This window comes from Diadema setosum, chromosome 16 (genome assembly GCF_964275005.1).
Source record: "Diadema setosum chromosome 16, eeDiaSeto1, whole genome shotgun sequence".
NCBI classification, from domain to species: Eukaryota; Metazoa; Echinodermata; class Echinoidea; order Diadematoida; family Diadematidae; genus Diadema; species Diadema setosum.
This window is the reverse complement of record NC_092700.1, coordinates 30,433,518-30,445,998: the sequence shown is the minus strand read 5'-3', so window position 1 is coordinate 30,445,998 and position 12,481 is coordinate 30,433,518. Positions and strand designations below refer to the sequence as shown.

The window sequence follows — 12,481 nt, the reverse complement described above, 5'->3', positions numbered from 1 at the left end:
CGAATTGTCTTAAAAGTCCCAAAATGACAAAATATATATGGCGCATAAAGTTTTATGCAGCAAAAACAATGAGTGGTGTGCTACACCAGCCACCACTGATCATTGACAGGGCTTGGCGCTTCCCATTTTCATTTGTATGATGTGGTTGCCTGACAGTTAGTCATAAAATCAAAGCATCAAACAAAGAGGACACTCTTATTACCGACGGTAATCATCTCAAACTGGTGTCTAGAAATAAACCATCAAAATGAAACATATAATTTCATTAGAACTAAGTGCTAATGCAGCACTAAACTGATTACATTGTTCTCTCCATCTACAAGTATAAGACAAAAACAACACTGGATAGTCATCCGCTGCTTCCCTCTGCCACACTTTCTGCTCCTGACACGTCATCTACTTTTCATGAATGCATATTAAGTCATTAACACATTCTTTGGTTCCGTCTCATGACGTCACAAACAGGGCATACTTAAGTGTAGACCGAATCTTCTAAGCTAATAACCTAAAGGGGTAAATAAAGAAGTGTGGTATAAATGTGCTCTTGATGCAACTTTAACTTGTAAATTAACTCAGCTGAATTCCTGTCATTTTTCTTTGTTTTCTTCATTGTACACACAACATTTGCCTTTCATCACAAAATATGGTTGCTCTCCTCAGGCCCAACCATTCTACATTATTGAAGGAAGCTGGGCGATTTGTTTCTTTGATTTTCAAGTTCTACATTTTCAACTAAAAGTAACTATGCTCATACACTAAGAATATACTCAAGTAATCAAACGCAGCCAACAACATACACACAACTACAAAGCACATCCTGCATCATACACACTACACACAATGAACACTACATGTAAAACCCCATCATAAACACAACACACAAATATGTGTTACATCCAACACATCCCCCACAATACATTGTAAACACAACATACAGATTGCAACTGTACATGCTACACACACAGTATATGCACCCTACACAGCCGCCATCATATACACTACTGGTACATCCACACACACATCCAACACAATCCCCTTTATTGTACTACAGTACATCCAGATACTCAGCCAACACAATTCCCTTTTACATGAGTATATTTTTGTTCCTACTTCAAACACCTGCATATCCAACACAACGAAATAATTTCCACTACAGATACCAGGTATATAAACACACACACAGACACACACACAAATGAACATACACATAAACATATTTATAGATTGACTGAACTATGCCACCTGTCTGCTTGTTGAGGGGCTCCACATTCTTTTCCTATGACCACCCCAATTTCCTGTCTGACCCAGATACCTGTACCCAAATACTATACACTCACACCGTGTCGTACACAGTATATCTGGAAAGCAGAGAATCCCATGAATAATAATGCAAAGGCTGACAATAACTTAGAACGAGACATTACAATATTGCAAAATGGGCTAAGGGTCATTTTTAAACATTTCAAAGTAAGTCCAGCATCAGACAGAGCAAAATTAAACCTTTCCAGCAATACCTCACTTGTAGCATTACAAGGAATATTCTAGAAGTTATGATTAAAAATAATCCTGTATTTTCTTTGTTTTTAGAAGCTTTGATTACAAATATCTCAACTTAACAAGAATGGATTTAGCTCATTCTGCAATTGAATTTTTCATATTAATATACATAATAATTATTTCTCCCACTTGCCTGAATGGGAATTTGGATGGGTCCCAATACAAAGGCAGTCAAATCATACTACTTGCCAAGCAGTGAGCTTTAGTTGCCTTGGGCAAGTGGGCAAATGGCTTTACAGCATCCTATCACAGTTCATACAGTGGGAAAACACACTACAGAGCACATCGCAGCAGGTCATGGACACTCAGCAGTAAGGAGTACGGGTATCATCACAACATTTGTTGACACAAAGCTTTGAACATCTTACCACTTTACTGCCAGATTCTGCACCTCTCCATTCTTGTCCTCCAAGAGCTTCAGAAGCATCCTGACAACCTGCAACATTTACACAAAATAATCACAAAAAACTGATTGAGCTTGCTAAACATTTTAAGTGCAGTCAGAAATCATAGATAGGGTAAAAACTAACAACCCCCCCCCCCCCCCCCCCGGTCAAAATACATAAATTAACAAGGGTAATGCTGAATGGGGCTTAACTAAAGCTAACTGAAAACCATCCTTCTTTGTAGTCGCATGGAAGGCTACAGATGTCCAAGAAGAGAGACATTGTGCAAAATAATACCGTAATACTGTTTTGTTTGTTTAAGAAAAAATAGCGTACAGAAGTTATCATGTTGACATGTTCTTTTACACCCACATTAAAGATAATATAAAGTTTTGGTATTACCTCAAAAGTTTCCCTGAATTTCCTTGTCTTAGTTTGTGTTTCAGGCTAGAGTACCTTTCATATAACTAACACTGTGAGACTTACTCGCCCCAAAGTGCTCTCATGTCTTAGTAATCATGCAATAATGGTTTCGTACCAGAGCCGCCGCCGTACGGCGGCGAGGTAGTACACGTCGTATTGTACGAAACCATTATTGCATGATAACTGCGACCAGCAGCGTGCAGCCCCATACGCATACTGAGTAGCTAACTGCGACCAGCAGCCCCATACGCATAGCTAAATGGGGCTTCGCATTGTAGCTTACAGGATCATGACAGATTTAGTATCGCTGGTAAAGATCAACTTAAAATCCAAACTAGAAATGTCGCTTTGGCGACTGGTATGCCTCCGCCATAATGCATGATTTTCCCAATAGGTCTAGATAGTACATGTGGACAATGTGTGATTACATTTTCACAAAATTGGCAAAATATTGAAATGACAAGTTTGTCACAAATGTGTTGAATGTTCACCTTCCTTGACCTAGGTTTAATTGGATGAATAGGAGAGCATGTATCTAGGGATTTAAGGACTTTTAACTCGACTTTGACCCATTCATACATATAGGCATTCAGTAATTTTCAAGGTACAGGTGTGGAGAAAAAGTGCAATTTCTGAATTGAATAGTAAATTGTTACCATTTTCATCTGGCCCTTGACCCTAAAATTGATAAGATAATCACTTTCAGGTAGAACATGCATAATATGTACTAAGTTTCAAGATAACTTGAGCCACTTCCGAGATATGGAGGAAAAAGTTAGTTCAGCACTTTCACTTGATCTTTGACCTTTTGACCTTTGAGGCAAAAAAAGAAGAAAAAAAAAACTTTCCAGAGAATTTCTATTAGGTTACACATGTATGCATACACCAAGTGTAAAAAAAAATAACCCTGCTGGCATTGCATGATAGGAGGGAAATAGTAAAATTTTGAAGTGTTGCACTTGACCTTTGACCCCTGACCTTTGACCCCATGAACCTTATGAACCCCATGAAATATACTATGTTCCATGAAGATACCTTGAACAATTTTCCAAGGTATGGAGAAAAAAAAAAGTTTTAATATTTTTACTTGACCTTTTGACCTTTGACCTTTGACCTCATGACCCAAACTTTCACCAGAGAATCTTGATTGGGTAATACATGTATACACTAAGTTTCAAGAAAATATCTTCACGTATTCAATAGATATGGTGGAAATAGTGAAATTTTATGTATTTGACCCTGACCTTTTGACCTTTGACCTTTGACCTCATGACCCAAACTTTCACCAGAGAATCTTAATTGGGTAATACATGTATACACTAAGTTTCAAGAAAATATCTTCAGGCATTCAATAGATATGGTGGAAATAGTGAAATTTTATGTATTTGACCTTGACCTTTTGACCTTTGACCTTGAGCATGTGCACCCAAAAGTTGATAGGCACAACTTCACCCCCTAATACACATACATGCCAAGTTTCATTAGGATACCTCAACAGGTTTCGATAGTTACCTTGTCCACAAAATTCATTACGGACGGACGGAAGGACGGACGGACGGACGGACGGACGGACGGACGGACAACCCGAAAACATAATGCCTCCGGCACCACTTCGTGGCGGAGGCATAAAAATTCTTCAATTTGAAGACTTACCAATTAAGTTGAAGTCTTGAAAACAGGCTTCGAACAACGTTTGGTTCTGCCAATAGTCCCTTTCTGTTCGAATTGATGACTAAATGTGACTCGGTCGAGAGGACCTTGGGAGAGCTACACTGAATTGACGGCCAGCGCATGCGCACACAAACATCTTATCCGTTCGTGGATTTGAAATTTGTTCGTATGTGATGTGTGCGTATGCGCTGGCCGTAGTAATCAGTGTATGTAGCTCTCCCAGGGTCCTCTCGACAGAGTCACATTCAGTCATCAATTCGAACAGAAAGGGACTATTGGCAGAACCAAACGTTGCCCAAAGCCTGTTTTCAAGACTTAATTGGTAAGTCTTCAAATTGAAGAATTTTTTGGATTTTAAGTTGATATTTACCCGCGATACTAAATCTGTCATGATCCTGAATGCTACAATGCGAAGCCCCATTACGCTATGCGTATGGGGCTGCTGGTCGCAGTTAATTGCATGATTACTAAGAAATGAGAGCACTTTGGGGCGAGTAAGTCTCACAGTGTTAGTTATTTGAAAGGTACTTTAACCTGAAACACGGAAATTCAGGGAAACTTTTGAGGTACCAAAACTTTTTATTATCTTTAAAAGATAACTTCCTATCACACATCATGCAGTGCACTCCTGTTATAACGAACATATCTGGTTAAAACAAAGTAAAAATTCAGGCCCAACTACCATCCAGTGGCGGATCCAGAGGGAGACGCACCAGGCGTGCACCCCCTCTTAATTTTTGGTTAAAACAAGGGAAATAAAAAGATAAATGGGGGGGTACGTGCACCCCCTTTAATTTTGCAAAGGTGCCTCCCCCTTACAGAATTCCTGGATCCGCCCTGCCATCTGCTCTTTGTTTTTCATTGTTTATTTGTTCGATATAATGAAAGGAAACTGCTGGTCCCAAGGAATTCATTGTAACACTAATTGACTGTAGTGTACATGATCATAAAAGGCAGAAACTTACATGCCCGTAGCTTGAAATCAAGTGCACATAACATTTGACAATGAGAAAGCAAAACCATCCTACAAGCAATGGCAAACAACAAATAATCAATTCGCTTTGACATTCACTGACTGTTCCAACACTGTTACTAATAGGGAGCTTTAGATTTTAGACGCGCGGACGTTCAAAGAGAAAAAAACATGATCTGAGCGTGCGCAGTAGCGCGGATCAAGTTACTGCGCACGCTCAGATCATGTTTTTTTCTCTTTGAACGTCCGCGCGTCTAAAATCTAAAGCTCCCTATTTATCCATCAAAACAGTGGCCCGGTGGCCTGTGGCCACTAAGATTCAAAATGGATTGATATATTTGCTTTTATTTCAGGGAAATTACTACCTTCTTTTTGGGGGGGCTAGTGACATTTCAGATTAAACCATTTTAATGGCCTGAATGGACCATCTGAGAAAAAAAGTTAGCATGGAGCCCTGGCACATCATACCCAGGTTTGACACTAACTTCTTTGTCTGATGGCCCAGTTGGGCCACTAAAATCTTTAATTCTGAAAGTTTGATGGCCCTGGAAAGATATGTAATGGTCCAGAATCAAAACCTTAAGTAACAATCAATTTGTTATCTTAATTGCCTGATTGGACCACCAAAAAATAGGTCCACTTTGAAAATTTGGTGGCCAGACATAAATTTTTAGTGGCCCTGGGCCACCAGGCCACCCCTTATGTCGAGCCCTGCATACCTTCTTCTCACTGTCATCGTCAAGCTTGATGGAGTCCTTCTGTAATTCCGTCATGAGATCATTGGTGGCCATGAACCGGAAATCTTTGTCGCTGGATGTCATCTGCAATGTTAATAAAAACATTTTTGCTTGTTTTCAATTTACAAAGCTGTTCACATTATGTTCTCTATGTTTAAAGGTATAAAACTGAGCGGCCAATATTTGCGAATGTAGCAAATTTTTAGGTTTTGTCAGGGTTCATAAACAGTCGCAATCAAATTTGCAAACAGCTTATCTTGAGACAAGAAAAACTGTTTGCAACAACAAAAATTGTGTGTGAATTTGATTGTAAAGTACTGTTTACAAACTTTATTGCAACTGTTTATGAACCCTGAAAAAAAAACTTAAATTCACTATGTTTGCAAACTTATTTGCTGCTCAGTAAGACACCCTCTTTACATTTAATGCAAACAAACCCTCCGGACCTTGCTTCCAAGGTCTTCAAAATGGCTTGATCATTTATATCCTAGTGCATTGGATTCATAATAAAAATATTATCAAGTCTTCCAGCATACATGTAAACCCCTCCAAAAAAAAAAAAAAAAAAAGTCCTGCAATTCCAATTTGATGTGTCATATTTCTCTTAAAACTACATCATTTAATTAAAATGTAACACCATAAGGAAGTCTGATTAATTTTCTTTACAATGACAACTCACTTGTTTACATTATGCATTATTGGAATGCACAGTACGACCGAGTACGAGGAAAGGTCAAATGTGAAATGTTGCAAAATAAAGCAAACGTGTTACATGTAGGACCTACAGGTTGTATGTCAAACAGTAATTCCAACTTGCTTTGTCGTTGCAGGGAAGGAATGTGCTTGAAAAGGATGCATTGTGAGATTATCATTAGATTCCAGGCTTCATCCATGAACTAAAAACTGCAAGAGTATCTGCAGATTAAAATCAAACATAAAGGTTGACCAAACAGTCATCTGATGTCTAGTTTTTGAACGTGCTTTCATTTCAGCATTGCTTATTCAAGTGGCCTTTTTTCATCAAAACTGTACATTATCAATAGCAGAATTGTTGCCACTTTTCACTTTTGATCTGTCCCCATACTCGGCTGTTTTGCACATTCCAAGAACACCCAATCATAGCAAGTGAGGTGTCAATAATTAAGTAATTAATTAAGTAATTTAGTAATTAATCAGGCTTTCTTATGATGTCATATTTAATGAAGATAATGTGGGCATAGGAGAAATATGGAATATCAAACTTTAATTGCAGAACTTATTTTGAGGAGTTTAGATATCTACAGTTATAGGTCTCTTGATAGTCATAGTAACTGTTTTTTATTATATTTATTAATTCACTTATTTGGATGACGATTATTTCTGCAACTACTTGAACCCTTCGAAGACTCGCATAACTTAGACCTCCCCAAAAGTGACAAGATAATCAGCAAGTTGATTGTAGTCACTCTCACAGAAGAAGAAGAAGAAGAAGAAGAAGAAGAAGAAGAAGAAGAAGAAGAAGAAGAAGGACTGTAGTTGTAATTGTCAGAACTTTTGTTTTTTCCCTATGCTGGAGTGATTTTCATTCACACAAACATCATCAAACAGCAGCCTATAAAAGTTTAATACCGGTACTATTTTAGACTCAGTCACCACAATGGTTGTCGGTGTCTTCGTCTATCACAATACAGATCCCCTAATTCAGTTGATCCTCACATGACAACAACACAACTGCAACTCCAAATGATAGTTGGTGGGGACAAGCTGATTCTCAGTAGAACTTCTATATCAATGCAGCCAGAGCACATGAAGAAACGGATAGAATTGATAATTCAAATGTAGCCTTGTAGAGACTTTATAGTTTCGGTTTCGTCATTGTCAGCAGCACTAGGGAAGAGCTCCTTATGTCTCTCTCTCAATAATTTTGCCATATAATATTACTCTACATAGGCATAGCTACAATGCACACTACCCTACATGCGCACTTAATACCCCAACGCCTGCCAAATGTGTGTGCACGCGCATGCATCCATGGGTAAGCTAATATGAAGGGTAGTGTACAGTGTTAGGCAAAATTAGAGGGGGGGGGGGGAAGAACTCTTTCTGGTTAAAAAAGAAACAAAAAACAAACAAATGTTTGAATGATGGAGTATTAGATTTTAGAGCTCCAGCTAGTTGCTAGCCTGTAGGCAATTTACACATTCTACCTGTAACTCGAGCCCCCGAAAATTTGACAATAATGTCATCCAAAATTCAACTGCCAGCTACATGGTAGAAAGATATGCTTTTGCGGGCGGTCAAATTTGACAGGCGAGGCCGCGGTCGAACCTTGGTTGGTGCCATTTTTTTATTTTACATTGATGCCTTAAAACTCAAAAGTTAAGTTGTCTACGTCCACCCACATCAGATCAAAAGCGCTTGCCTTGCCCTGGCCCTTGACACTGTCATTCATGCTTTAAAGTTATGAGCAGCATATTCACAGATAACTATACACAGCCCAGTCATTAACGGCGTCTGGTCGGGCTAATTCACGGAATCACAGACTGCCTACTCAGCTCGACTATGTTAAAGTAACCAGGAAGGAGGGTGGGTGGTGGTGGTGCATGTGCATGGACGTGGACGTAATTATGACATGGCCGTCACACTCAGTGGTGGAGGGTGTCCCGTCGTAGGCTAGATTTGCTTGTTTGCTTGTCACTGTCAGTACTGCTGCTTGTTTAGTTTTTTTGTTTGTTTTTTTACTGCATAGCCATAACGTGTGTGACACATTTCCAATACCCTCAGTCAGTCTGCATTAGCAGGAGCTGATATGTAAAAGTAAACAGTACCAAAGAGCAAGAAATGGCTTCGCATCAGTGAATAGGATGCGATGCAGCATACTTAGAGTCAAGCGCGCAATTACCCGGCGACAGGCACACAGGCGCGGCGGGTAGCTAATGAACCGACCCACACAACACAGTTTAAAACGTGTGGGACTGTGCATGGGCTGCGCACAACGGGTTGCCTTTCGGAGGTGGCAAACTCAAGATAACTCGCATACCTTCTCCAGAAGATTGGAGATGATGTATGAGAAGCTCGCCATCTTCGTTCCTGTATCTGTTCTTCCCTCCTGTGAAAATGAAACCTTGAAGAGTCAACAAAGGTGGAATAAATCACTGCTGACTAGGAAGGGCTGTTCGTTTCAGACACAGGAGAACAAGGTTCAACATGGCTCTCTGAACAGTATGCGCATGCGCAATCACTACACTGGTTTTGATCTATCTACAGATGATGTGCACTTCGGGGATACAGCACATCACCGTGACGGCGTCTTTTACGTATCTCATATATTCTGTAGTGTCTACAGTTTAAAGAGGGCCATTTTCCAGCTTTATTACATACAACTATATAGTACCAATACTAGGACACACATGGGAAATTACAAAACCAATTTGCAAAAGATGTTTGTTAGTTGTGGTTGATCACGATGTAAACTACGACGATTTATACGCCCGGGTTCGGGCACATCATTTTATCGTAATGCTTATCAATAATAGAAGTTCAATGAGAGAAAAATATTCATGAACCAACTAGGCCTATGTATGTAGGTCTACATGCTTAGTTGTTCAGAATGATTTTTGGTTTTTGCTGACTTAAAACAACGAAATGGTGAAATATTCAGATGTCAGAGAAGACACACTTTTCAGTTTTCGAGGCAAAACCCAAAAATTATTATCTTCTGAAAAGTTGCTATAAAATACATCCGCTTGAAGCCATCCAAATAATGTGTATTGTGGTGAACCTGAGTTTCACAGATTTGTATTAAAAAAAAAAAGAGGATGCAAAATGTGAAGAGTTTATGCCGCACGTCCCACTGAACATGATGAAGTTATATATATTTGTGGTAATTCGACCAAGGAGGTAGGCTCTACTAGTATCTCCTTAGTTCTTAGTGTTCAGAAAAAAAAGAAGAGGTTGATAGTTGTATTATTAAAATAGGCTCTGCAGGTTCAGTTAAAAGTTATTTTGGCCGACGCTGCCAATTCAAACTCCTGAATCAGAATCTGTAACTTTCGTGTAAAGTCGTCATTTGTTCTAAATTGGTCACGTGATATACTCTGTAGGCCTACTGCATCATGATCACAAGACATCGAGTGGTATTTCAAAACAGGATTACAAAAGACGTTTGCCGACAGTAGGCCTACATGCAGATTAACCTTTATAGGCCCCTACGACATCAGTTCCCATCGATGTGTTATGTGGATCTCGTGAAACACAGCAACCACATTTCGGTTGTGAAGAACATTCTCAGTGACTCACGTGTCAAAACAATAATCCGTAAATAGTATTATCATCCAATTGCATAATAACCGTGGAATCATTATAATATAATACGTTATATATGTCTAAATACGAATATATTTTTCATCTCATCATAGCTTGACAGAGAGAAGTTTTCCCATATATATTTTTCTTTGGGCTGTTTACCAATTTAATAAATCTGCAAAGAAACTTTCAATCAGGTATTATCAATAAACGGATGATCTAACAATCAAAAGAAACATGAAAAACTTCTTTCATGTAAGAGGAAAGAAAGTGGTATAAAGAACGAAGTTTGAGCTTCATGCACTTATAGTAACTATGAACATCATTATTATCTTTGCACAGATGCTATATTCGCAGGTTCCTCTCTTTTTGGTGAAAATCCCATCTAGAAACACGCCGAAGCGAGCAATCAAAACACAAAGCTCAAAAAAGAAAAAAAGAAAGAAAAAAGGTCACTATGGAGAACAAACTTGTTTTCCAGACGAGTATAAAACTTAAGCTTTGCATGGTTAATTCATCCGCGACTGACTTGAAAAAGCTTCCATCTTTGGATTTGGTGATGCGCCGGCCGTTAATGCAAAGCGGTCATTGACCTTTTCCTGTCTCAAGACGGTCTGTAATTCTTTCCGGTCAACCATGAACGTGACATAATTGCTACCGATGCAATGTCTTAATCCGGACTTCCCGGAATTGCTTTAATGATCACCGCCCACCAGTCAGATAGACCAATATTCAACTTTAAGATGAGTACTATATGAACAGGTCAGTTGTCATTATATTAGGCCCTTCATATTCACACATAATCATGGTTAAAATGTGATGTTCGTATAATGGATGTATGCTGTACAAGCTACCCCCTCAAAATTACATGTAATACGAACCTCTCTTTTCTCAACCTGTTGGATTTTCTGAAATTACTTAACAGCTATTCTTGCTGCCAATGTATGTGTTTGTTTATGTGTTTATTTATTCATTTCTTGTTCGTTTGTTTGTTTTCGTGCAAATGTCATTTTGACATCAATGAATCGTTGTCCGTTCAAGGAGTGCTGATATTGGACAATATGACAGAAATGGTGATGTTCAAATAATGTTATTGTCGACATGCTGTATGTTTTATGTATTATCTAAGGGTGATTACGTAATAGGCTTTCAAAATTTGACACTAGCACTAACTTCTGTAAATGACCGGGAAAAAAAAGAAAAGAAAAGAAAGAGTACAATATATCCGTAAATCATGTTTTCACTGTTGTATATGAGTCACATATTATGATAATCATGTTTCGCTCCTCCTTTTGCAAACAAAATTTTCACCAAGTTACCACCAGTAACATCATCAGTGCCCTTCTTGGTGTTACCTTGTTAAAACCCGTTGAGGACGGTTTGATTTTGCTACAACACGCAATTCCCATAGACACCTGCCCGAGTACACTCGGGACTCGTCCTCAATGGGTTTTAAGACACGTATTGTGCAAGCCCCGCTAACATGTCACTTATTGTGCAGACAGAGGGTTAAGATCTCCTGTGCACTTGATGAGAACGACGACAAATACAGATCTTGAAGATTACACTCAAGTTGCTGCGGAGCAGACCATTAAATTTTCCTTTATGCTTGTTATATTATGTATTAAACTCGTGGGTGTTTCTTTTCCTATACCAGGTGTATACAGAGTAACGAACCATTTTATGCACCTGTTATACCTTTAAATAAGTATCCTGCATAGACATGACTCCAGTAGGCATTCATTAGTTGTCGCTGTAGGTTGGGCAAGTCTCTGGGAAGCTTTGCAGTTGTTAAGGCAACGCCTTGTGAACAAAGCATGCGCATATCATTTGAATACGGCCTATATTCGAAACGACCTCTTGCATGTCTTGTATTCATGTTTCGTCCACAAGGGTTGCCGATGGTAACCACCGAAGCAGAATATTAAGGATGCTAGATCTTAAAACATTGATTTGTATGTGTTGCAATGCTTTCAACCGAATAACTTCTTGAGATTGTCAGTGTCACTTTGTAACAAAAGATATCACTGAATACCAGAGCAAGGCATGATACATGTAAACAGGAATCCAGCACTCAAATTGTAACTGACGAGAAAGACCAATTTACTAATAACATACGAGAAAGCTTTCCAGAGGCCTGCCCGTCATAGTAACATCTGATCCGTAAAATTGGATTCAAAGCACTGGAATGCTTTGGGTATGTTCACAAAGATCTAATAGGTTGTTCCTATATCAAGGTCCTCAAATGAAAAAAAAAAAAACCAAAACAAAACAAAACAACACCAAACAAACAAAACAGAACAAAATCTGAGAGTATGATATAGGAAACACCGGTCAATAATTTTAGTTAAATCCAATTTAACTCATTAACTCAATTTAATGCAATTTAATTCAATTCAATTCAATTCAATTCAATTCAATTCAATTGGCACATTGAACAGCCCATATGC

At 38.7% G+C, this 12,481-nt stretch overlaps 1 protein-coding gene across 1 annotated transcript in view; it reads right to left on the bottom strand.

The window, feature by feature from the left end:
* The window catches only part of LOC140239988 (cullin-associated NEDD8-dissociated protein 1-like), a 55,081-nt gene extending 46,147 nt beyond the window's left edge, over window positions 1-8,934 (bottom strand). The window contains exons 1-3 of the mRNA XM_072319797.1: window positions 8,767-8,934; window positions 5,730-5,831; window positions 1,926-1,993 (exon numbers count right to left, since the gene is read on the bottom strand). Of these exons, the coding sequence (XP_072175898.1) occupies window positions 1,926-1,993; window positions 5,730-5,831; window positions 8,767-8,808 (212 nt within the window). The 5' untranslated portion in view covers window positions 8,809-8,934. The remainder of the gene's footprint in view (window positions 1-1,925; window positions 1,994-5,729; window positions 5,832-8,766) is intronic.
* Window positions 8,935-12,481: the final 3,547 nt, after the last annotated feature.